Source organism: Nansenia antarctica (assembly GCF_963989245.1).
Source record: "Nansenia antarctica genome assembly, chromosome: 13".
Taxonomy (NCBI): domain Eukaryota; kingdom Metazoa; phylum Chordata; class Actinopteri; order Argentiniformes; family Microstomatidae; genus Nansenia; species Nansenia antarctica.
In genome coordinates, this window is record NC_137683.1 from 16,745,276 (window position 1) to 16,772,812 (window position 27,537).

General features: G+C 46.3%; 1 protein-coding gene across 1 annotated transcript in view; it reads left to right on the forward strand.

The window, feature by feature from the left end:
* Positions 1 to 27,537, forward strand: part of nrxn2b (neurexin 2b) — a gene marked incomplete at both ends in the record, with an annotated part of 540,835 nt that overhangs the window by 242,226 nt on the left and 271,072 nt on the right. The window contains 4 exon segments of the mRNA XM_080544021.1: positions 400 to 410; positions 412 to 456; positions 458 to 608; positions 4,427 to 4,453. Coding sequence (XP_080400147.1) covers positions 400 to 410; positions 412 to 456; positions 458 to 608; positions 4,427 to 4,453 — 234 coding nt within the window.

Sequence of the window (27,537 nt, forward strand, 5' to 3'; positions counted from 1 at the left end):
TCACTGTTGACACAACTGAACTGATGACTGTAGAGGACCTCTCTGAAATCTCTGACTCTCTACACTCTACTTCTGTCTACCCACACTGTGTGTGTGTGTGTGTGTGTGTGTGTGTGTGTGTGTGTGCATGCGTGCGTGGTGCATGTGCGTGTGTGTGCGTGCGTGTGTGTATGTGCGTATGCGTGCACATGTATGCGTGCACTGTGTGTGTGCGTGTGTCCGTGTGTATGCGTGCACATGTGCCTGTGTGTGTGTGTATGCGTGCGCGCGTGTCTGCGTGTGTGTGTATGCGTGTGTGTGTGTGTGTGTGTGTGCCTGCGCGCGTGTGTGTGTGTGTGTGTGTGTGTGTGTGTGTGTGTGTGTGTGTGTGTGTGTGTGCGCGTGTACCCCGCCCCACAGAGGCGACCGTGCTTGAGCTACGACGGCAGCATGTACCTGAAGATCATCATGCCGGTCCGCCATGCACACGAGGCGGAGGACCGTGGCGGCCCTGCGCTTCATGTCCCAGCGCGCCTACGGCCTGCTCATGGCCACCACCTCCAAGGAGTCGGCTGACACCCTGCGGCTAGAACTGGACGGAGGGAAGGTCAAAATGACCGTCAACCTAGGTATCCCCCCCCCCCCCCCCCCCTTCCTCCATCCCCCCCTAGCCCCCCCCCCCCCCCCCCCCCCCCCCCATGCCCACATGAATCTCTCTGGTGGTTCTCCCCATTTTGGTTCTGCCCTCCTCCAGCTCCCATCTCTAACACCCCCACCCCCCCGAGCCTTTTGTCTGTGGGTTAGCCTGTCTCATGTTTCCCTGGGTGGACCTTATAATAGCCCTCCATTCTCTCATGCCCCTTACTTACCAGTCTCTCTCTCTCCCTCCCTCCCCACTAGTTAGTCCCTTTGTGGAATCACAATCTCACCTCAGTATAAAGGGGCTCGGTTGTTCACACAGTCTGCCATGAGGGGGTGCTAGAGGCTGCGTTAAAAGAGCCATGAGCTTATTTCAGAATAATGATAGTCATGGTCGAGAAATCTGAAGTTCGTTGTTGGAAACGATTACGCTACAGTTACCATAGATACCGTAGACATTACTTTTGGATTCTAGGATAGGTACTCGCCACATCTAACAATCAAAATGACCATTAAAGTTGCCTTAGATACTATGTGTTAGAACACGTGCACGTGTTACTCCACCGTAAGGTAGCTGGTGATAGAGTGAAGAAGAAGAAGAAGGGACATGACAACATAGTGTCGGTCGCCTCCTGGCAGACTGGTGTGTCCTTGGACAGGGATGAAGCCCGGCCTCTTTACTGTGTTCCATCTTTTGAAGGGAGGGAGAGCTCACAGCAGTAGCCTGGGGGAGGGGGGGGGGGGGGAGGGGGCAGCGCGTGCACCCTGGGATACAGGAGTGTGGGCCAACATTGAGACAGGATGTGGTGGGGGAGAGGACATTTCCTCTGAGGCATACTACTGCCATTTTCACTCTCTCTCTCGCTCTCTCTCTTTCTCTCTATGTCTTTCTTTCTCCTCCCCTCTCTTTCTTCCTTTTTCTTTCGATCTCTCTCTCTCTCATCTCTCTCTCTCTCTCTCTCTTCTTTCTCTCTCTCTCTCTTTCTCTCTCCTCTCTCTTCTTTCCCTCCCTCATCTCTCACCTGGCTAAGGCTCAGAAGATGGAACTTTTCATCCCTTCAACGGCCTGTATGTCTGCGGCCCTCGGATCAAACAGTCAGAGAGACCGGCTCACAGCCAGCCCTGTCCCTCAGCCACACACACACACACACACACACACACACACACACACACACACACACACACACACACGTCTCAGTAAATCACACACAATCTCTCTCCAGAGGCCCATATCCACCTAGGCCCAGAACAACCCACTCTGCTAAACACCTCATTTATCTTCGCTAGCATGCTAATCCATATCACTAATGTGCCTAAATGAGACAGATATTGGTTTAACCAAAAGTGCCCCCCCCCCCCCACTGCCCCCCCCGCCCCCCCAGTCTCAATATCTGTGTAGAGCCGTTCCAAACATGTCCAAATGACATGATGCCCAGCGGTGTCCTATCCACATTAAAATTATATTCACGGCTCCGTTTTTCCAGAACATTAATGAGAGACTCAGTTGGAGCTGAATGCTACGGCATCAACAGCCATCTCTAATGCAGGAACTGTTCCTGCTGTGCCATGTCCCTCGTCCTCATTAACACTAGCACACATTAACACAGCCGTGCCTTTTTACCTACTATAAGAGCCGCCTCGGGGGCCAAATGACCATAGTCTTTCCAATGGAAAAGCTGCTATTTACAATTAGCCTGCCTCCTACACAGAAAAAACTGCAAAAATTGCTTTATACTAGTTTATCCTGATGTGATTTTGAAAATGACCCACCCAAGGCTCTTAGACTCAGTTGGAGCTGAACGCGCCACAGCATCAACAGCAACATCTCCAATACAGGAACTGTTGCTGCTGTACCATGTCCCTCATTCTCATCAAGAGAAGTAACACGTTGTAATGAATCCATATGTCACAGTGTAGCGTGACACACTCGGACTTGGATCATGCTGATGAACGACCAGTAATGGTCATCACGCGTTCGATGATGTCATTAGATTTTATTTTAATTTTAAAAGAGCACTAATGTGATCTATAGGCAACTCATGGACAGAACTGACAATCAAAAACATTTTTGTTTTAACGATATATACCCGTACTCAAATTCAACACACATCGCAAACAGCAGCCCACACCACACATCACCCACCCAAGCCTAGGGACAACCACATCACCCACCCAAGCCTAGGGACAACCGTATCAAGGCTTTTCCTCCCTCTGGCTAGGGAACCCTGGATAGGTTGATATATATCAGTCCAGGCCCACGTGGAGTCCCTTCACCTCCCTCCTGTAGCAGTGAGTCCCTTCACCTCCCTCCTGTAGCAGTGAGTCCCTTCACCCCCCTCCTGTAGCAGTGAGTCCCTTCACCTCCCTCCTGTAGCAGTGAGTCCCTTCACCCCCCTCCTGTAGCAGTGAGTCCGGTCCCTGGCTGTTTGTGTCCACTATTCTGTAGCGGTTGACAGCTCGAGACCGCGCCTCAGCCACGGCCACATGCACATACAGCCTGTTACCACCAGAGGGCAGCATAGACATAGAACATTAGTTGGATGTGAGAGCGCTCCACCATTTTACAACAGACAGGGCTATCAGAAAAAGGATGTGGTGGTTTCAAGGCTAGCTGTGTGGGAGGAAACAGACTGTCATCACAGTAAAAACCTGGTGCGGGTTTTGGATGTGTGCACTTGGTTCAATGTGGCTGGGGTGTGCAGATCACCCTTTCCTGTTGTTACTGGTATTGGTTTGCAAAACCCAAAGGGCTACACAAGGCAAGCTGTTTCTATATCATGACAGAGTAATATATATACTAGATGTAATACAAATAATACATTATTCTTTGAGTTTTGTTCACTTTTACCTCAGCATATGCAACCAACTGTACAATAACATGTCAGTGGTCTATTTTGTCTCCTCTCACTCTCTCTTTCTCTCTCTCTCTCTCTCTCTCTCTCTCTCTCTCACTCTCTCTCTCTCTCTCTCTCTCTCTCTCTATCTCTCTCTCTCCCTCTCTCTCTCTCTCTCTCTCTCTCTCTCTCTGTCTCTCTCTCTCTCTCTCTCTCTCTCTCTCTCTCGCTATCTCTCTCTCTCTCTCTCTCTCTCTCTCTCTCTCTCTCTCTCTCTCTCTCTCTCTCTCTCTCTCTCTCTCTCTCTCTCTCTCTCTCACTCTCTCTCTCTCTGTATCCAGTACATGATTGCAGCACTATTGTGTGGCAAGAGAGAAGGCGTTGTAGCATTTCTCAGTGTATTCAAACGTATACTGTGTATCTACACACACCACTCTCACAGTCATGATAATGGCACTTAACAACAAACAACAACTAACAACTAACTCATATGTGGTCCTTTGTTCATATAATGGACAGCCCAAAGGGAATGGGATCTAAAAATGTCATGTGCTATGAGAATGACCTAGACACTGACCTGTTCAGGACACATATGAACACACAGTAGGTCCCCTAATACCCTCACGTTGAGGGCTACAGACTGACTCAGGTGGATGGATAGCTTGCCTTCTGTGACACTTTGGGGGCTGGGTGGGTTTTGGTGATGCGGGGATGGATGGATGGATGGATGGATGGATGGATGGATGAATAGGGGGCTTGACGGAGATATGAAAAGGAAAAAGGGTGATCCTGACTCGAACGCTTGTCCCCGGATGGTGGCCTCAGCAAAAAATGCTTGGTTGTCTGCAGAATGTACCTTGAAGGATGTAAAATGTTATGTCTCTGTTTTTTCTCTTCTTCTTCTTCTCCTCTCTCTCTTTCTTTTTTTTTCTTTTTTTTATTTGATCTCACCATCTCGCTCTCTCTCTCGCCAGATTGTATCAGGATAGACTGTAATCTCAGTAAGTGGTTCTAAGCATTTTTTTTTTACGACTACCTCTACTTCTTTCTCTGATTGTGTTGATTGTGTGAAATGTGTCCCATATGCTCTCTCTCGACTTCATACGAGGGATAACACCCTCTCTCTCTCACTCTATCTCCTCTAACTGTCTCCTCTCTACGCTTTTCTCCAGTCTTCATGATTTGCCATGTTCTCTCCATCATTTCAGTTTTCAATCAGCCCTCTCTCTCTTGACTCTATTTATCTTTTGAAACAATGACGTAGTATATCATCATCCTGTATGATTTATTCTTCATTGACTTCATGATTGTGTTTCTGTATTCCCCCCCCCCCCACACCCCCCCTCCCCCAACAAAATCATATTTCTCTCTTTCAATTTGTTCCACCTCTTTTTTCCTTGTGGCTATACTCATTTCACTCTATCCTCCCCAACTCTCTTCAGTAATTGCTCTCAGTCTCTCTTTCATTTCTCTGTGTCTCAGCCTCTCTTTCATTTCTCTGTCTCTCAGTCTCTCTTTCATTTCTCTGTCTCTCAGCCTCTCTTTCATTTCTCTGTCTCTCTGTCTCTCTTTCATTTCTCTGTCTCTCAGTCTCTCTTTCATTTCTCTGTCTCTGTCTCTCTTTCATGTCTGTCTCTCAGTCTCTCTTTCATGTCTGTCTCTCAGCCTCTCTTTCATTTCTCTGTCTCTCAGTCTCTCTTTCATTTCTCTGTCTCTCTGTCTCTCTGTCTCTCTTTCACTTCTCTGTGTTTCAATCTCCCTTTCATTTTAATTTACAATCAACACTCTTGCTCTTCCTCTGCTCACACCCACACATACACGTTGTCTTCACACCCCCCTGCTGTTTAATTGGCTGTACAGGTGAGAGATCTCTCACCCATAGTTGACTGGATCTGTGTGTCTCTAATTGGGACACTGTGTTCACATTGCACCTCCGATGGGGACACAGTCCCCCCGGGGCAGTTAGACATGTTACCCTGTAGCACAAACCCATGATCACAGGTTTGATGTCTAAGATGTGCTCAAGGCAATAGACTCCCCAAAGGTAAGTGCATATGCGATGACAGAGGAGAAAAAACCTGCTTTTTTGGTGTGTGTGTGTGTGTGTGTGTGTGTGTGTGTGTGTGTGTGTGTCTGTGTGTCTGTGTGTCTGTCTGTCTGTAACGAGGGGGGGCTGGTCGTAGAGGAGTTTTTGACTGGCGGGTGGTAGCTTGCGCTAAACCGACGGCACAAGTGTGGTCCCCTCTAGCAGTCCCCCTAAACAACCACATAGAGTGTTTATGCCTGCGGCTGGCCCTGAGCCAATATCTGTGTACCGTACGGTGAACACTGCTTCTATTATGAACCGGTACGACCAGTACACAATGCCACCAACTGAACACTAGATGTCAGAGTAACACATGAAACAGTGGAGCAGAAGGATCTGCTTTAGTATTCCACCAGAGGCCATAGACAGCCATTTCACAACAGATAAGGGAAATGACCTGATTATGCCTTTTCACATGTATCTTGGGAGTGTTTTGGAGATGAACGATAGCAAAAATATGAATTATACTTCGGTTACTAGAGGGTTCTGCGCTGTTTCAACTCCTTTGTGGAGTGCCACATAACAAACTGTCTGTGGAATCTATGAAATCCCCTATCTGATCATTCCATAGACATTTGCAGGAGACATTCTGCCCTTGTCTACAGCCCGCTGCACGTTGTGTTAGCTAAGTCAGCCGAAGAGACTGTATGTGGCACCTCCTCCAATCAGGTCAGTGCTAAGAATGAGTTGATGTTCTATTGGTCTAGAAGGTGGTACTGTATTTCACAACCTATCACACACACGCACACACGCACACACACGCACACACGCACGCACGCACGCATGCACGCACACACACACACACACGCACACACGCACACACACACACACACACACACACACATTCACAGGGTCAGGGGGGAGCTCTTCAGGCTCTGTGTGTGTCACTGTAGATGCCACCTGTTCACTATAACGCTTCTCTGTGCCTTTCCCGGTGCCCACTCACCAATTATGACGCCTCCAGTGGAGAAGCGTATCCTACCCGTACCGTACTTTCAAATGCGTGCCGTACCGAGCCGTACCGGTCTGGTCAATGGAAAAAGCGCCATAAGACAGGAAGCAGGAAGGACATTGCCTTTCAGAGCTCCCAGGTGGGAGAACATATGGGCCGACAGGAACAGACATCATGATTCATAATATGCATATATTCATAATATATATTATAGGCAAGGTTTGTTAGTAGCCTCTTAGACTTGTACAGTAGGTGGGTGTTACATATGCCATTCATGAATAAAAGGCTGCCATAATGACATGACAGGTGGTGTAGCCTGCAGCGTACAACAGTACAGTGCATTTGGGTTGTGGGTATGTATTGAAATCAGAATGCACAACAGTTGTATTACATAATGCCCAGCTGAAAATTCAATTCATTTTAAGGCAATTTAACGCTTGAGTAGAGGTCAGGCTCTTAATTCAATGTTCTGTTCTCTAAAACTCTAGGCCAAACTCAGGCTATCAGTCGATATGAGATGGTCATTATTAGCACAGTAGCTTTTTGCACCTACTGGAATGCACAGTACACTTTATACCTACAATTACACTACTAATAATAATCAACAATGCCATTTGGAATTGAGATAAAAGTACAGCACAGAGGAACATCTCTACCATGTGTTAACATACTGGATGACTCCTACACAGACTCACTTAAAACTCTAACTGTTGTTACATTATAAATATGCATTTTGATGATTAGAGAAAAACATGTTAGTATATATATATATATAAATCAGTGTGTCCTCCATATATGTACCCTAATTTGATTAGATTTTCTTTTTTTGGTCTCTGCATGTTTTAATATGAAATTAACCAATTGCCTCTTAAAATGTTAAACAGAACTGACCTAATAAAATAGTCCTTTGAAGCATGTATAAACTTCAAAGGAATACATAATCAGCGCATTTTTATAAGAAGAGCTGAAATTAAATGAGCTGGTTGTGTGCGGATGTGAGATGTGTGTCGAGTAGTGTGTGTGTGTGTGTGTGTGTGTGTGTGTGTGTGTGTGTGTGTGTATTTAGATGTGAGCCAGCAATGCTGTTCAAAACCCTCTGAATGTCATTGTCCAAATGATCCAAATGTTATTCTTATTCTTAATTCTTAGTATTATTGGTTTACAATGCATTGCTCCTTCCCACCACCGAGAACACAGGTCTAAGTGGACCTAAGTGTTCCCTATCAAATAATATGTCAATATATCACCTGCAGTAGAAAGTTGTTATGAGTTTTAAGACAGAGTTATATTAGAGGCGATTGGTACATTCATGTTTTTGACATTTCAATGAATGATACAGTATATAACCATTGATTATTGAAATAATATAACCTCATACCTCATGAGCTTAGTTCTTAGTTCTTAGTTCTGCCCAACCCAATCCAATCCAACATGTTTTTACACCATGGTTTGAAACACTGTATAGCTTGAAAACATGCTTAAAATCTCATGGATGGTCAGTCCTTGCATCCATAGCTACATCTATGAATTTAAGAATGGTAACATTTCTCCAGCCCCATCTCTTAGCTGTCTACCAACGAAAAAGTGGCAGGGAGACCGCTTTGTTGTTTTTGGAATTGCAGATGGCCCTTTAAGCATTACTTTGGTGTTACAATCAGAGATGTCATTTTACGTTCTCCTGCTGGTTTAAAGCTACTCCAATAGAAAGGAATATTTGATCTTCAATGAAGTGGCAGTTATTCGATAGTGCTCGTCTCCAATGCACTGAAGTGAATAAAATCGATGTCCTGCCAAGTGCCTGCAAGGAAAGGGCACATTTTGATGTCAAGGGCTAGACTGAAAGGTGCCACTCAGTAAAACTGCTGCGTAAAGCGGTGACCTTAGCAAGACAGAGAGAGGCTGTTGGTGTGTACGGTCCATACTGTAGCTGTGTTCTTTAGTCTGGAAACTTCCACCGTCGAATCTCTGTCAAACCTGTTTATTCACAGTATTCACCAAACTCAGTCTCTGTGAGACAGACAGAGAGAATGAGAGGGCAGACAGAGAGAGAGGAGAGACAGAAATGGACAAACAGCAGTAGAGAGAGAGACATGGACAAAAGGATGAGAATTGTGGCAAGCAAAGGTACATAGAACAGAAAATAATGTTCCCCTTGCATAGTAGGCAGTAGTCTTACTGGCTCTCAATACCCCCAACCCCTCAACTGCATGCTACGACTTTCCACCTCAGTGGTCTGATAGATAGAGAGACATGTTAGATTTAAGACTCATTATGGTAACTGTTATGAGAAGATAACCGACATAACATTGCTACTGTCTACGCTATTCTCCCTCCGCTAGTGCTCGACGGGCACGGCACACTGCTGCATGTTGGGATATGTGGTCCATACCAGTGAATAGGACTACATCTTTTAAAATATATTAATGTAAAATAGAGTAAAATGTAAAAAATAAATGACTCTGATTTCCAATACTCCTCTAGTTTGGGTCATGACCAGAACATATGATTAGTGAGATTACTAGGAGCGTGGGAACATCTATCACATCTGTCTACTATATTTGGGTATATCTTGCCGAGTCTAGATTTACTGTAGTGTGCTCTATGAACTATGTTGAATTAGTTAGAATTTTGCACAAGATGAACAAGATTTTATTTCCTCCAATGCCTCAGTCCACTGGTCATCAGATATGATAGTGCCCAGTTCTGTTTCCCATTCTGTCTTAATCCTCATCAAAGTCTGGGGGTGTATCCGGGGCTAGGAGGTCATATAAGAACGAAATGTGTCGTCTTGTCATTTTTTCCACTGATGAAAGTGTGTCAATTCCCGAGAGGAGAAGAGCATCTGGAAATTAAGATGTGTTTGATTTAATGAGGTGCCGAATTGAAAAGTACCTGAAGAGGTGTGATTGTTGTAGGTTGAAGGCAGTACACAGCTGAGCGAAGCTGGAGAATGTGCCATCCCTGTAGAAATCACCAATTGTGCTAAGACCTTGTGTAACGAGTTCATGCACAGAGGGCGCCGGGACACTAGGGATATAGTTCAAGGGCACCGCCCGTTCATTAAGCCGCACGCCGCGGACAGTCTTTTGACTTCAAATAATAATGATCATCACAGGAAACTCTACCCTTTCGGTCTCTGCTTGCCGACTCCTTCGCTCGTATCTCCGTCTCTACTCCTCTCTCTCCGGTACCTTCGCCGTCCCTACTGTTCTCCCGGGGAAAGACAAACACACCAGTTAAAAGCCATCTGATGGGGACCTAATTGACTTCAGCCGATGTCAATTATGCCCCCATCCACTCCACCAACAGTCCTGCAGCCCCCTCTGCAGGCCAGACGCGGCATGCTCCCCACACCTTGTCTGTCCCAAAGAGAGAATCTGGCATCGATCCTGGCTGGGTTGAACAGCTCATTATTGCATATTGGAGTATTAAGGGGGAGCGTATCCCAGCCAAAGTGTTGTTTGATTTGTTGCCAGATTCTTAAAGGGGATGTGACTATTGGGTTATTTGTTTGTTGCTTGGGCTTAAGTCTGTTGGCGTGACATACCAAAGCTTTTAGGGAGGAAGAGTAACATGAATGAGATTCCATTTGGCACCACTGAGTTTCAGGATAGAAGGCCCAGTGCATAATTATATCGTGGGACAATATTCATTCAATAGTGGGACAATATTCATTTGAATACACTGCGTTCTTCCTGTGAGTGTGAGCTGTAAGCTGGAAATTATGAAATATTGCAATGAAGGCTTGTTGGAATGGTGGATAAAAAAACCTAGATCAACTTCCAAACTAATTCAACGCTGACCTGCAGACACAGGGTACAACAGTGTCAGCTCGCACTATCTGTCGCCATCTCAATGAAATTGGACGCTAAGGTAGGATACCCAGGAGGACCACACTGCTGACAGATCTTTTGCAGATCTTCTTTGACTTATTTTGTTAAAGCAGAGAAATAGTTTTTAAGTGATAATGATATACTTTGGGAAATGTTGATTCCTAAATATTTAAATGTTGTCGGGGAAAGGGTGAATGTGATATCCTCTGCCAGCTGATTGATGGGGGGAAAAAATAACTTTTTCCTATATTGAGCTTATACCCAGAGAATGTACCAAAAGTTTTGATATGAGTTGATGGCTCTTTTTGGGTCCGATACGTAAAGTAGCAGGTCGTCTGCATACAAGGACACCTTATGCTGGATGCCCCCTCTCATGATGCCTGGGATTAGTCCATTGGTCTTTAGTGTTCTGGATAAAGGCTCGATAGCTATGGAGAAGAGGAGGGGCGACAAGGGGAAGAATTTGGACCTGATAGTGTTGGTGCATACGCATGTTTGTAGGGACGTGTACAGTAATTGTACCCAGGAAATAAAGTGTTCTCTGAAGCCACATTTCTTTAGGGTAAAAAATAAATAGTTCCATTCTACCCGGTCAAAGGCCTTTTCGGCATCTAAAGAGATGACACCTTCTGAAACAGTCGTTGAGGCTGGAGAGAACATTATATTAAGAAGCCGTCGCATATTTGTTAAATGAGTGACGATTTTTGATAAACCCGGTTTGGTCTTCTGATATGACATTGGGTAGAACAGTTTCATGTCTGCATGCTAAAGCTTTGGCAAGTATTTGAAGGTCCACATTGAGGAGTGAAATGGGGCGGTCTGATGAGCATTCATCTGTGTTTTTCCCTGCTTTAGGTATTAGAGATATGGAAGCTGTTTGAGAGTGGGTGGCAGTGTGCCTTGTTGCAGAGATTCCTTGAACATCTCCGACAAAAGAGAGGCAAGTTGTTTGGAAAACCTTTACAAACATTTGACGGAGAAGGCATGGGGCCCTGGAGACATTCCACTGTGCAGTAGTGTAATGGCTTTGGTTATCTCAGCTACACTCAGTGGAGTCTCCAGGTCATTTTTATTTTCACTTGATAGGTTTGGGAATTTTTTATTTTGGAAATAAATGTGGCATTGCAGAGTCGTCACTTGGTGATTCTGATTCATAGAGTTGGGAGTAAAAGGACCCGAAGGTGTCATTCATCTCACATGGGTCCGTTGTTATTTGACCTAGGGCGTTTTCGATTTGAGGAATTTGTTGTGAGGCTAACCTACCAACCTTCAGTTGATGTGCAAGGAGACGCCCTGCCTTTTTCCCGTGTTCATATCGGGTTCCCACGTGTTTTGAGTAATAGTTTCTCTGCCTCCTTTGTTGATGGGAGATTAAATTATGTCTGCATTTCAATGTTTTCTTTGTACAATTCTGCAGTTGGAGCCGATGCATAACGATTATCAAGATCAGCTATTGATTTTAATAGCTCTTGTTTTCGTTCTTTCCTTGTCTTATTAATATGCGCAGAGTAATACATTATCCTGCCTCTAAGGACTGCCTGTTTCTAGGAATTAGAGATTGAGGGATACAGGTACAAAAATGAGCGTCTGATAAAAGTGTGGGGTCAAGTCTCCAAGGACGGAATTATTTGGGTTGGGACTTGAAATTAAATTATAATGCTAAAGGAGAGTGGTCTGAGTTTACCCTTGTCAGGTATTCAGTAGAGGCTACTGAAGGGAGAAGTGTTTTATCCATGAAAATATAATGAGACTAATGAACCTGCGAGAAAAAGGAAAACTGTTTATCTAATGGGTGTAGAGATCGCCATGGGACAATACAGCCATATTGGTTCATAAATTGTGATAACGTCTGTGGTCTAATGTCACTTTAGAGGGGGTTGTAGTTTTGGGGTTTGATTTATCCAAGATGGGGTTTATTACAGTGTTCATATCACCACCAAGTATCAAAGAATGAGAGTGTAATTTGGGTATTGATGAAAGGATCTTCTTCATGAAATCTTCATCGTTGTGGTTAGGGGCATATACCACCATTTATAACACCATATATAACACCACTGGATGTTGACATAAGGTGCACAAAACAGATCACAATTACATAGGAACATTTTCTTAATCAATATTGCTGCTCCTCTTGTTCAAGTATTAGACTTTGAATGAAAGATTGAGGTTATCCAAGGTCGGCTTAATCGTTGATGGTCAATAGTGCGTAAATGAGTCTCTTGTAGGAAAATAATGTCTGTATTAAGATCTTTTAGGTGGGAACATATCCTTGCTCTTTTTACAGGCCCATTGACCCCCCCCCCCCCCCCCCCCACGTTCCAGGAGATCATCCAGGAGACCAGGAGATTAGCTTCTTGTCCACAGCGTTAGCTAGCCAGCTAGTAGACTCAGTAGGCTTAAAGGTGGTTATCTTTTGCGAGACTTTTCCCATTTGCGATGCTTTTTGCTTACCCAACATTAATGAAGTAGTTTGCTCAGTAAAATATATGGAATGGTGCTCAGTGCTTCTCTCCGCGCGTCTGCGCTAGTCTGTCGCCATACCGAAAGTCCGGACTACATCTTGAAAAGAGAGAAATAGAGATTTATTTCATTTCACACCCCGACCTGACTGTAATAGCGATCTCGGCCATCTCCGTCTGCAGTGCGGATGGAGTTACTGTATGGACAGAGTTTATCACATCATGTAGTGTACAGTGTGTTACTCAACAGGGGGATCGTGAGACCCTAATCGTGAGCTTAGAATGATAAGGTTCTATCTCCGTTTAGGGCAGTTCAGAGATATTGAGCGTCAAAGTTTTTACATTCCATTATGTTTTGTGAGATGGAACCTTTGTATTTTATTAATTACTCACAAAAAAATGTCAACATTTTAAAAATAACACCACACAGGCATTAATAAACACCTAATGGATCAGATTATGTAAAAAACTACATTTTGCCAAAAATGGAGATAGAACCTTATAATTCTAACGTCACGTAATAGCAGCATCATACTGTTACTCTCTGATCCCCCCACTCCCACCTCTAACAACACAAACACACACACACAGGGCTCCATTTTAATGGCATAGCAAACAGTCATCGCACAAATGCGATTGGGGCGTTAGCGGCGGTGCTAGGGGCTCTGAAATATTCCTGCTTATTTTTCAAGGCCACCGTTTTTCCGCACACCTGGTGGCACTTGACCCGACTCTTTGTCACGAACACGCCTCTGCGTAGCGGCGCTCCGCCCCCGCAAAGCGAGGGGTGAGACGGTGCTCCGAGCACAGTGGTAATTTCACCTGTTTTACCGCCTACACAAATTGCCATGAGGCCCGCATTTTGACTTTTGTTTTGCTCTGACACACACACACACGCACACCTGTGCGCACCCACAGACACACAGACTCACACACATACACTCAGACCCCCACACACACGCGCACACTTTCCCTTATCTCTGTAATTGCCAGAGAGGGTCATGAAGCAGGCCATGGATAATCATTGCTTGGGGTCATACTATGTGTGGCTTCTCTCCTTCCCTCCCCCTTCCCTCCCTCCCTCCCCCTTCCCTCCCTCCCTCCCTCTCTCCCTCCCTCTCTCCCTCCCTCCTTCCCTCCCTGCCTCTCTCCCTCCCTCCCTCTCTCCCTCCCTCCCCATCTCCCTCCCTGCCTCCCTCCCCACCTCCCTCCCTCTTGATGCAGTAAATCAGGCAGTTTTGGCCAGGGCTGCGGGCCATGTTGTGCTGTAGTGGAAGAATGTGACAGTGTCCTCGACTGACTGCCAGCGTACTTTCCCCCCCCAAGAGGACTTGTTTTCTTTCAGGAGTGAACGAGAGAACATAATGGATGGAGAGAGGAAGGGGTGAGCAGAGAGAAAGGCAGGATCTTGATCTGTATCTGTCTCAGTGTGTTTTATCAGTCCTCTCTACGCTCATCACCTCTTTCATCTATGTGCTCGCGGTTCCTGTGAGCAGACAGGCACTATTAAGGCTTAACACACACACACACGCACCCACACGCACCCACACACACACACATGCACACACGCGCACGCGCACACACGCACGCATACACACACACACACACACACACACACACACACACACACACAGACCTTCATTAAATCAGTAGAGATAAGCCCGCACTCCTTTGGAGAGAGCTCCAGATAGTAAATATGATATCATAAAATAAGGTGACAAATGCTATCAGCATCAAAGGCAGCTTGATCCTGATCTCTGGAACAAAAGCAAAGCAAAGCAAAGTATTACTCTCCTGCCATCGAAACTAGTTTCACCTCCAGCATTTGAGACTTATAACAAGCTTTCTGTTGGTGTAGGACAGAAAAACACAAGTCCATATGTGTCCCTCCACCGAGGGATATCTAACCTGCTCTTAAATCCTGTTAAGAAACCCAACAACAAAAGTAAAAACAAATACATTTCACTTCCATCCTCCCCATACTGTATGTGAATCCCACACGGGTCTCCTGAAAGAGTGCTCCCGTACGGCCATTCTGTGTTTTAGGAGAACATAATGGATATAGAGCTCATACACAACTACTGTATGCTACTCTAATCCCCACGGCTTTGAGCAAAAAATGGTTTCCAATTTAAATAGGGCTGATTTTTAAAGCAAGACACTCCACAATCTGGAAGTCAATGAGCGAGGTTAACACGGTTAGTGGTCATGAATCATGAAAATGTACCCTTGAGTCTTTAAATAAGGTATTATTTGCATAGCCTACCTCTATGAATTCAATTTAGGCCCCATACATAAGATATAGCTACAGTGTGTGGTTGCCTGCGCTATTGGGTTAGGGAATACATTGTATAATAAATTGTACTGTAGCTTTTTTAGAGGGAAAAATACTGAATGCGTATTTCAGAGCAGCATTTTGATGATATTGGATAATAATTCAATGTGTGTCAGAAATATTACAATATTATTAAAATGCAACAAAATAGCAGGCGCCTTATGTTTGGTTATAAAAGAATCCATTGATATGTGAACACAAAATCTGTGAACAGATTTTTTTTTTTTTTTTTTTAAATGTAACCTTCAGATGAGCAGATGACAGTTTTAAGCTTCACCACTGGACTGGGCTGTGCCAGCGTGCCAGCCTGCCTTGACGCCTGGAGAGGGCGTGAGTAATCAACCGTGAAGGTTGTGTCGAGCAAACAGCCATTAACCTATGACAAAACTGCCAATGATAAAGAGATGAACAGCGGGGGGGGGGGGTCTGTGTGTGTGTGTGTGTGCGTGCATGCGTGCGCATTTATGTGTCTTGATATCTGTGTATGGATGCGTGCATTCATTCCCCTATGCGGTGCTATAATCTGCTCCGTGACTAATCTCCATGTGCTGTGGTCGTTGTAGCCCCCCCACTGCCCTGCCACTACCCTGCCACGCACACCCCCTCCTATCCAGACTGGTGTGCTGCCATCCTGAACCCATCTGCTCCATGGAAGGCTGCCACGGCTAAACTGGCACTCACCCCTCAGGGGGGGCAGAATCATAGGGATGTAAGAGGGGGCAACAGGCTAGGGAGGAGGGGTGAGATAAGAGGGGGCAACAGGCTAAGGAGGGGGGGGGGTTGAGAGTGTGAGTCACCGCTGGCTGAGATCAGTGGATCATTCAACAAAAGTGTCACTCAGAAGTGAAAAAAGCAGATGAAAGATCAAAGCTTTGCATATTTAGGTTTTGTTATTCATAAGCCTGGAGAGAGGCTTGACCGAGGATTTGACCAAACATGTTAGTGTTCCAGCATTAAGCCGGAGAGCAGTCGTACGAATAAATGGCGAGAGAGAGAGAGAGAGAGAGAGAGAGAGAGAGAGAGAGAGAGAGGGAGAGGGAGAGAGGGAGAGAGAGAGAGAGAGAGAGAGATAGAGAGAGAGAGAGAGAGAGAGAGAGAGAGAGAGAGGTGAGTCGATCGTTGGGAAGAGGGATGGTAATTCCAACAACAGAGGGGACCGATGCCAAAGAGAACAGATGGGATATGAGAGCGGGGGGCACGCGATGGAACAGACTGGTGGTGTTCCACACACACACACACACACACACACACACACACACACACACACAGTAATACACTCCCCCACTTACTCATTCACAAACACACACAGACACTTACATAAGAAATCACTTGGTCATCAACTCTCACAAGCAAAAACACACATGTTCAGAACTAGGGACATTATGATACACTCAAGTTATGATTCGATACGATCCATGATACTGAGTTCTCAATGCGATTTTCGAACAATTTTATTTTATTAAACAAAATGAGATTGCAGAAAAATGTATGACTGAAAACTATTCTTTTATTTATTTCTTTGACAAAATACTGAATACTGTATTGTACTTCTGAGGTAGGGAATAACTGCAAAACACAAACTATGCAATGAATGCATTTCCTTTTCTTTATGAAAACGAAAGTGAAGTCAAAAGTAGATTATGCCCTCTGATGTCCCTTTTAACCCTATTATCTCCACAGCTTCGTGCTTTGAATTACCATAATAACCCTATATGGGTAGAAAGCACAGCTTTTCTGCTTAAAGTTGTTCAATACCACATAGTTCAGGAATTACGGTAATGAGAACAACACGTGTAATGCTGTCGGTTAAAGAGAGTATCGCGATACATTTTTCATCTCATCGATTTGAATCGTCACATATTTGTATCGATAATGAACTGTCTCGCGATCCATCGTTACATCCCTACTCAGAACACATTTGGCATGTGCTCCTGTAACAAATTGGCACAAAACCTCCCGGGTGGTGACCTGTCTGCAAGGACAGACTGGCCATGTCACAGAACCTGCATCTCTGAGTGCCCCTCTGAGTGCCCCTCTGTGCCAGGGGCGTGGGAACCTCTGCTCTCATTATACATTCAGTAGCCCCTCACCTAAAACTCACTTCCGAATAGACACTCTCTCTCTCTCTCTCTCTCTCTCTCTCTCTCTCTCTCTCTTGCTCTCTCTCTCTCTCTCTTGCTCTCTCTCTCTCTCTCTCTCTCTCTTGCTCTCTCTCTCATCAGAGCAGGCTGAGGGGGGTGGAGGCATCTGCAGGGCATGGTCAGAGATGCCTTATGCCACGAACGAGACAGCAGGTTGGTACTCAGACATCCATTTAGACATGTCTGCCCACAAGCACATACATCAGATCAGAAGAATCAGATTCAGAATCAGAAGACTTTTATTGCCATGACATGTAAACATGTTAGGAATTTGGTTTGGTACCATGGAGCACGGTTTACAGAAGGACAGGTGCAAGACAGGACAAGACAGTGCAAACCAACATCAAAGTGCAAGAGTCATAATTAATATAAATATAAAGTGCAGAGATTCAAGTGTTCAAGTGTTCAAGTGTTCATATCCAGACAGTGCAAAGCTCTCTGGGTGGGGGTGGAGGGAGGGTAGATAGATAGGGGTCAGGTCAGGGGGGGGGGGGGGGGGCAGCGGCATTTAGGAGCCGGATGGCTGTGGGGAAAAAGCTGTTGGTATGTCGGACCTTCACAGTATTTATGGACCGCACCCTCCTGCCTGAGGGGAGCGGGGCGAAGAGACCGTGTCCTGGGTGTGCGGGGTCAGCCATGATCTTCCTGGCCCTCCCCAAAGCCCTACTTTTAAACAGGGCCTCTAGGGGGGGCAAAGGGCAGCCAATCACCCTCTCCGCCGAGCGTATCACCCGCTGCAGCTTGGCCTTGTCCTTGGCCGCTGCAGCGGGGAACCAGATGATGATGGCGGAGGTGACGATGGACTCAATGATGGCCGTGTAGAAGTTCACCAGCGTGGTCTTAGGAAGGTGGAATTTCCTGAGCTGCCTCAGGAAAAACAGTCTCTTCTGGGCCTTTTTTGTGAGGGCGTTGATGTGGGGCCCCCACTTCAAGTCCCGAGAGACTGTCACCCCAAGGAAGCGGCATGACTCCACTGTGGTGACTGGAGTGCCTCCCAGTATGATTGGAGAGGGAGGGGGTGGGTTCCTCCTGAAGTCCACTATCAGCTCCACTGTCTTAAGAGCATACACACACACACACACACACACACATACAGCAGTTTGCTGACACTTTCACACACTTTCACACTTTCACACACACACACACACACGCATGCACACACACACACACACACACACACACACACGCATGCACACAGACACGTTTTTCAGATACGATTATGCAGTGGACAGCCTAGCTAGCCTCACTGCGTGACGTTATGATTATAAGGTTCTATCTCCAATTATAAGGTTATATCTCCAATTGAGTTTTTTACATAATCTGATCCATTAGGTGTTTATTAATGCCTGTGTGGTGTTATTTTTAAAATGTTGATTTTTTTTTGTTAGTAATTAATAAAATACAAAGGTTCCATCTCACAAAACATAATGGAATGTAAAAACGTTGACGCTCAATATCTCGGAGATAGAACCTTATAATTCTAAGCTCACGACTGGCTTTACACCCCATTCTCTGTGTGGCGTCCTGTCCCTGGTGGTGACTAAATGGTGATGCAGCTCTTACCCTGCTCTGTGTCTGGCCTTGCTGTACACTTCTCTGGCATTGTTATGTCACTGGGTGTGTCTCTTTTAGACTGAGAGAGAGAGAGAGAGAGAGAGAGAGAGAGAGAGAGAGAGAGAGAGAGAGAGGGAGGGAGGATGAAATATACTAAATACAAGTGCCGTTCTAGTTATCCTCTCGATGATCTCTTTTTAGGAAGGACAGCAAAGGAAATGAGTTGAATTTGCGTGCCTGCTCGTGTTCCTGTGTGTCTGTGTTTGCACGTGCGTGTGTGCGTGCGTGCGCGGGTGTGTGTGCACATGCGTGTCTTTACAGTATGTAATTCCGTGCTCCAGTAACAGTATGTCGGCCCAGATGGAGACATCGCAGGGAACTGCCTCAGGCCCATTACCTGACTGTGGAATGATCATCACGCATACTAATACAAACATGTTCACACAGAGTACTACTGCACTACACACACACACACACACACACACACACACCCTTCTCCGCTTTGATCATTCCATCTGTCTGTTTAGGTAAGCAGGCACTAGTGGACATGGAGTGTTACTTTAGATCTCCCTCCACTCTCCCTTTGCCCCCCTCCCATCTCTCATTTTCAGAGGTGCGCTTTGGACTCCCGCTATCAAATCCATACTTGTCATCCAGGATCTACACTCCTACATCTGTCTCTCTCTTCATTACCTCAGTCATCCAGAAGGGCTCAGCATCTGCATCCCTCCATCCCTGCCTCTCTTCATCTGCATCCCTCCATCCCTGCCTCTCTTCATCTCCATCCCTCCATCCCTGCCTCTCTTCATCTCCATCCCTCCATCCTGCCTCTCTTCATCTCCATCCCTCCATCCTGCCTCTCTTCATCTCCATCCCTCCATCCCTGCCTCTCTTCATCTCCATCCCTCCATCCTGCCTCTCTTCATCTCCATCCCTCCATCCCTGCCTCTCTTCATCTCCATCCCTCCATCCTGTCTCTCTTCATCTCCATCCCTCCATCCTGCCTCTCTTCATCTCCATCCCTCCATCCCTGCCTCTCTTCATCTGCATCCCTCCATCCCTGCCTCTCTTCATCTCCATCCCTCCATCCCTGCCTCTCTTTATCTGCATCCCTCCATCCCTGCCTCTCTTCCTCTGCATCCCTCCATCCCTCCATCTCTTCATCTCCATCCCTCCATCCCTGCCTCTCTTCATCTCCATCCCTCCATCCCTGCCTATCTTCCTCTCCATCCCTCCATCCCTGCCTCTCTTCATCTGCATCCCTCCATCCCTGCCTCTCTTCAACTCCATCCCTCCATCCCTGCCTCTCTTCATCTCCATCTCTCCATCCCTGCCTCTCTTCATCTCCATCCCTCCATCCCTGCCTCTCTTCCTCTGCATCCCTCCATCCCTGCCTCTCTTCATCTCCATCCCTCCATCCTGCCTCTCTTCATCTGCATCCCTCCATCCCTGCCTCTCTTCATCTCCATCCCTCCATCCCTGCCTCTCTTCATCTCCATCCCTCCATCCCTGCCTCTCTTCATCTCCATACCTCCATCCCTGCCTCTCTTCAACTCCATCCCTCCATCCCTGCCTCTCTTCATCTCCATCCATCCACCCCTGCCTCTCTTCATCTGCATCCCTCTATCCTGCATCCCTCCATCCTGCCTCTCTTCATCTCCATCCCTCCATCCCTGCCTCTCTTCCTCTGCATCCCTCCATCCCTCCATCTCTTCATCTCCATCCCTCCATCCCTGCCTCTCTTCATATCCATCCCTGCCTCTCTTCCTCTGCATCCCTCCATCCCTGCCTCTCTTCCTCTGCATCCCTCCATCCCTCCATCTCTTCATCTCCATCCCTCCATCCCTGCCTCTCTTCATCTCCATCCCTGCCTCTCTTCATCTCCATCCCTGCCTCTCTTCATCTCCATCCCTCCATCCCTGCCTCTCTTCCTCTGCATCCCTCCATCCCAGCCTCTCTTCATCTGCATCCCTCCATCCCTGCCTCTCTTCCTCTGCATCCCTCTATCCTGCATCCCTCTATCCTGCCTCTCTTCATCCTGCGAGGGGGGCTACTGAGCTGAGAATGAGAGAAGGAGGAAAAAGAGGAGAGGAGGATAGGGGGGAGGATGGGTCAGAGGCCTGTTTTAATTAGACTGCGGTCTGACGCTGTGCTATCCCTCTGTGTGCCTGGGTGGCTGTGCTGCTGAGTCTCCTGACCTCAGAAATATCGTCTCAGAATGATTTCCCCTTGCAGGGAATTTGATGCAGGCAGTGCTCCTGTACCGTGGTTAAAGGTACTGTAAAATAGCAGGTACTGTACAATTATTCTAGTCAGTCACCTTGCAAAATGTATCATGCAGTCAGTTTCAGAATCTACTAAAGTGATGTGATGTGAACTCACTGTGAACTGTTTTTTTCTCTGTTTTTACCAGAGAAGATAGCGGGATGTCAGAAACAAAAAAAATGGCACACACAAAAAGATGCAGTTTACAGCGTTTTGTCCCATCAGCGAGTCATCACTTTGGATGTCTCCCTCCTGCCTTAGGATTCTGTTGTTCAGCAGTCTGTCCACAAGAGGTTATTAATATAAGACGATATTGTTTCATTTCATAAAAATCAAAAAAATATATGTCATATTTCCAAACTGTATTATAAATATTAGCATAGTACTGGATAAAATGCATGTATGCCCATATTAGATACACAAGTAGGTGCAGCAATAGTCTTGTACGATTGAAGCTGTCACATAGTTCGACACGCTGGAACGGAACAGCGTCTAGTTTGTTGAGACTCCTCGTCTCCCAGATACCCCCCCCCCCCCCCCCGCTCTCACCCTCTGACTCCGGGACACAGTGACTCTATACACCCTGCGGTCGTATCTGACTCCCTACACCACAGATGACTCACGCTTTATTGACGCACGCTTCGACGACCCCACTGCAGTAGGAGAGGTTCTTAACGTTCTCTCGTGAGTCACGACGGGTGGAGACGAAATCAGCACTGCCTCTGACGCTATCGCTCGCGACGGCGCCGGCCCTGCGTTCCGCGGCCCCTGTCGTTCCGTGGCGTGCTCTAGCTCGCTAGCCTCTGATCGCTCCTGAGCTCTCTGGGGCTGTGTGAACCCTGAGGCGGAGCGAAGACCTTCGCTGTGGCCAATTACCCTCCCAGCCATGTCCTCCTAGTTAGCGACAGTATTTTGTTCCGCAGCACCACCGGCGGCGGCGAGGGGCTATTTTCGGCAACACCGTTTAGCGGTCGCCAGGCAACCCCACGCATCCGGGTGTCATAGACACGAACATAGCTGGTCTAGTTGAATGGGCCGAAACATAGTCATTCTTGGTTCATGATGTCATTGCAGCTGTGCTATAAGACAGTTAACCAGTCTTCTATGTAGACACTCATCCCTTTTAGGTCAGCGGTCGCGGCCTCTGTGATCAGACAGGCACCATTAAGGTTTGAGACATGCGCACGTACACGCACACACACGTGCACACACACACACACACACACACACAAACACACACATGTGCACACACCCCCCCCCACACACACACACAGGCATATACACACACGTGCACGTGTGCACACACACACACACACACACACATGCACGTGCACCCACATACACACACACACACACACACACACACACATGCATGATGATCACTTATGTTGACGATCCATATCCATTGATTGACTGGGTGTTCTCATTGACTCAACCGCATTAATCAAGGTTGTTTACACTGAAACACTGCAATCAATGATGAATGAATGTTGATAATTATGCAACGGTCTGCAATCTAATTTACTTCACAACATAGTCAATGGGAGTGATCCAGCGGACCTAAATGAGGTGATCTACGAGATCACAAATCTCAGTGCCATCCCCCTTCAGCTGACACATACAGTAAGAAAAAAAAAACAGAGAGAGAGAGAGAAAGAGAGAGGAGGAGGATAGTTAGGATGATAGTGAGAGAACAAGGGAGAGAAAGCAAATATCATCCTTTGTTTGTGTGATCAGAGCTATTCCCCCATTGATCTCAGAGACAAAGTGAAGCAGGAGAGCGGAGCGATGAAAATTAATTGCATTTTACTATCGCTTCTCTTCTTAATGAGCAGGGGGATACTGAGATGGGGCACCACCATACCATCACTCACTTGGCTCTACTTTTCTCTACTCAGATGAGGGCTGCTGTCTGAATTCATATACAGTATGTATATTATAGTGAATATTTTACCCAAAGGTAAACACACTGTACAGGTAATCCAAAGTAGCCTACAAGACCAATACGAAAAACAATACAACATTTTAATACACAGATTGCATACAATCAAATATTGGGATATATGTTGTTGTTGTTTTTTGTTTTTTGTTTTTTTCAAATACATAAAGTAGCAAAACAAAACACACCAAACCTGTGAATAGACAGGTGTGTTGTCTATGTGTAGCTCCAAGACCAACCATTCATGATGTTGTGGAAAGGTCCATGCAGTTTGATGTTCATAGCGATGTTCTTTCTTAGCTGCTAGCTAGCTACCAACACGATTGTAGCAAACGCGTCTGTTTTGATTCAGAGCGACTTTCTCCGGTATTTGGTTTGAGGTGTACCAACATTCACATTTATCGTCTTTTCAGATTTCAATGTATGACACATCATTTGAAAGCTTTTCTGCTCTTTCATAATCTGTAAAAAATGTTAGGGTGCATATAAGAAGACATATTTAATATAATAACAACATTTAAGAGGCAAAGGAAAATATATTAAACATGAGATTTTTTTTTTTTTTTTACGTAGTCTGAAACTACAGATTGTAAGCTTTCAAATGATGTGTCATACATTGACATTGGAAATAATTCAAGACGACAGGCGTATTTGAATGTTGGTACACCTCAAACACTGAATGGGAGAAAAGTGACTGATCAAACCACAACAAACGCTGCTAACAGCTATCGGCTAACAATGGTACATCGCTACGAACGTCTAACTGCGTTGCAACATGCTGAGAGAACATTGACATGCTAAAAACTCATAACTACACATATTTGGATGAACATAAACAGTCCTTGCTTTTGAACACGTCCTAAAACGAAAGTATGTTTACAAGTCATTATCACTTACCGGTAGCCTACGGCAAACGACAACAGTGAATCCAATACAGTGAATACACAAATAATAAGTATTTATTGATCGTTAAACTGTTAAACTGTTTATTATATCGAGTGGGTACTTTAAAACGAGTTGGATAGCATTTGTGTGTATATGTGTGTGTGTGTGTGTGTGTGTGTTTGTGTGTGTGTGTGTGTGTGTGTGTGTGTTTGTGTGCTTCTATGTGTGGTGTGCGGGGGGTGGTCGTGTCAATGTGTGTGTGTGTGTGTGTGTGTGTGTGTGTGTGTGTGTGTGTGTGTGTGGCGCCACATAGCAGCTCTCTGATGGCCCGTTACGGCCTACCCAGATAAATAACACATGGTCCTGACCCTGACCCTCTCCTATTCATTCACATGGTCCTGACCCTGACCCTCTCCTATTCATTCACATGGGCCTGACCCTGGGTAACCTCTCCTGATGTTAACACTAGAAGCGCCGGGACCTCAGTACTAAGCAGTGGGAGGTCCGGAGACATCCATTTGTTGACTTTAGTGTAACTGTGTAATCATTACATCATTGATTTAAAGAGCTAACTGTACGTATACATGATATCATATGGATGGACTGTTGCACATTTTTGACATCGGGAAGAAAGCTCTTGGTTGCGTTTTTGCAATCAACCTGGTTGATTGGTTGACTGGTTGATTGGTTGATTGGTTGATTGGTTGATTGGTTGATTGGTTGATTGGTTGATTGGTTGATTGATTGATTGATTGATTGGTTGATTGGTTGATTGGTTGATTGGTTGATTGGTTGATTGATTGGTTTTTGCAATCAACCTGGTTCCCTGAAGCAACCTGGTCGCTCAGGGAAATACTGAGCACAGTAACTGTGTTTTCATGAACTAGCCAGACACACACACACACACACACACACATACGGGAGAGGAAATTGTTTGCCTCATCGATTTATTACGTCATCAACATCATTGGCCTTTACACAAACACACATACTGTACAGTAGCCTACATACACACACATGGCTATCATCCATATCATAGGATGCTCATTGAAATAATATCTGGAGGCTGGGTGAGCGTTGGCTTCTATTCTCATGAAATAACACACTGTTAATGCAAATCACTGTTAATGCCTTTCTATGTGTGCGACCCTTTACGGTGGAAATGGGTAAGCCATTCATAACTGGGAAGTCAGGGTGAATCGACGGTAAGGCCAGCTCAACAGGACCATTAGTGCTTTTGGGAGCAGGTATTAGTAATCGAGCCCCAGGGTGTAGCATGTAGATGTTGGCTATCAAAAAGGTGTGGTAGTCTTGAAAATGCTTACAGATATTATTATGTTTTGGTGTGTGATTTAGAAGTTGTAACAATACTATTACAGTATGTAAAAGGGAAAACAGACATCGAGGAAATGTCAGGGAAGGATAATTGTATTATACTGTACCATCTTGTTCGTAGACCACCCGTAGGTAGGACTAGTGTTAAGGGCTCATGCTTCAAACTACTATTGTTCTCTACTATTGCACTCTCTCTCTCTCTCTCTCTCTCTCTCTCTCTCTCTCTCTCTCTCTCTCTCTCTCTCTCGCTTGCTCTCTCTTGCTCTGCAGTGAGGGACTTTTAGCCTCCTATTTACTTCACACACAGTGTGATTAAAAGTCTCTCTATCCAATTTCATGTGGCTCGAGACAAAAAGCCAAGGAAAAGGGTAGCAGCGGTAAATGGGAAAACTCCATTCTCCAGTGTGTGTGCCGGCGTGAGTGTGTGTGTGTGTGTGTGCGGCTATCAGTTGATGGAACTTTTTGCCTCGAAACTCAATCATTTCACACACACACACACACACAACTCACATTCCACCACGCTACACTTTATCATCTAGCAGCACCTACATACATACCTATATAGCCGGCCACCCTCAGCACTGGAAATATGGAGATGTTTCTAATTTTGGGTCTGCCTCTTCTTGCATATAAACAAAATGTCTGCCCTAGCTGTGTTGGAGGCCAAACATGCCCTTGGTCCAGTGCGACCCTGGAGCACATACAGGGGATTGCTAATGCAAGTGACTGGCTTCCTTGAGGACAGAGGCGTTGTTAGCGTCTTGCTAGGATTCAAGCCTAACTATGTCACTAATGGAGGATACGTACTGTGCTGTTTCAGGCTGGTTACACTGGCAGCCAAGTGGAAGACTCCCTCATTATACGTTTGTTTACAGACTCTATTATTTTTCCCCTCTCTAATCACCGTTATCTCTGCCTCGGTGAATGCGTGACGCACTGCAAGTCGACCGCTCGCTCTCATGACTAGCCTGTGTTCTAGCCTCCAGGTCGTGCTACGGGATGTCCGTTATGTCCTCTTTTGTTTGTTGTTGTGGGTTGTTTACAGTATCCATTTTCACTTTTTTTCGCTTTTAACAGAAGGACGGTTCTTGTTTGACTCTGTAAGGATACTCTGTTGTTGTTGTTGTTGTTGTTGTTGTCTCAGTGACCACCGACTGACCATGACTTTGCACATCCATAAGCAAATCATGCCGACTCGCCACAGCTCAATGACAGACAGATTCAGTTCCGCTGCCTTCGTCAGAAACTATACTATTTTCTCTCTCTCTCTCTCTCTCTCTCTCTCTCTCTCTCTCTCTCTCTCTCTCTCTCTCTCTCTCTCTCAGACACACACACACACTCACTCTCTCTCATTCACTCACTCACTCACTCACCCACCCACTTCCTGCCACACTTGGCAATAATTAGGCTGTGTCATTGGAAGGCTATATATAGTCAATGCCCAGTTGGGAGAGAGAGAGAGAGAGAGAGAGAGAGAGAGAGAGAGAGAGAGAGAGAGAGAGAGAGAGAGAGAGAGAGAGAGAGAGAGTTAACATGGCTCTGATAAGCATTTCTCCTGCACCATATGTTACAGCGTCAGCCTGGGTCTCATGTGGCACGAGCGGCGAGACAACAGAGAGAAGGAAGAGAGGAGAGGAGGATGAGAGAGGAGTGTGTGGTGATGGTGGAGGGAGGAGTGTGTGCTGATGGTGGTAGTGGGGAGGGAGGAATGTGTGTGGTGGTGGTGGGGGGTGGAGGGAGGAGTGTGTGTGGTGCTGGTGGTGGTGGAGGGAGGAGTGTGTGTGGTGGTGGTGGTGGTGGAGGGAGGAATGTGTGTGGTGGTGGTGGGGGGTGGAGGGAGGAGTGTGTGGTGCTGGTGGTGGTGGAGGGAGGAGTGTGTGGTGCTGGTGGTGGGGGGTGGAGGGAGGAGTGTGTGATGGTGGGGGCGGTGGAGGGAGGAGTGTGTGATGGTGGGGGTGGGGGGGGTGGAGGGAGGAGTGTGTGTGGGGGTGGGGGGGTGGAGGGAGGAGTGTATGTGGTGGTGGTGGTGGAGGGAGGAGTGTGTGTGGTGGGGGCGGTGGAGGGAGGAGTGTGTGTGGGGGTGGGGGGGTGGAGGGAGGAGTGTGTGGTGGTGGTGGTGGTGGTGGTGGTGGTGGTGGAGGGAGGAGTGTGTGTGGTGGTGGTGGTGGAGGGAGGAGTGTGTGGTGCATGTAGTGGTGGAGGGAGGAGTGTGTGTGGTGGGTGTGGGGGATGGAGGGAGGAGTGTGTGTGGTGGTGGTGGTGGTGGAGGGAGGAGTGTGTGGTGGTGGAGGGAGGAATGTG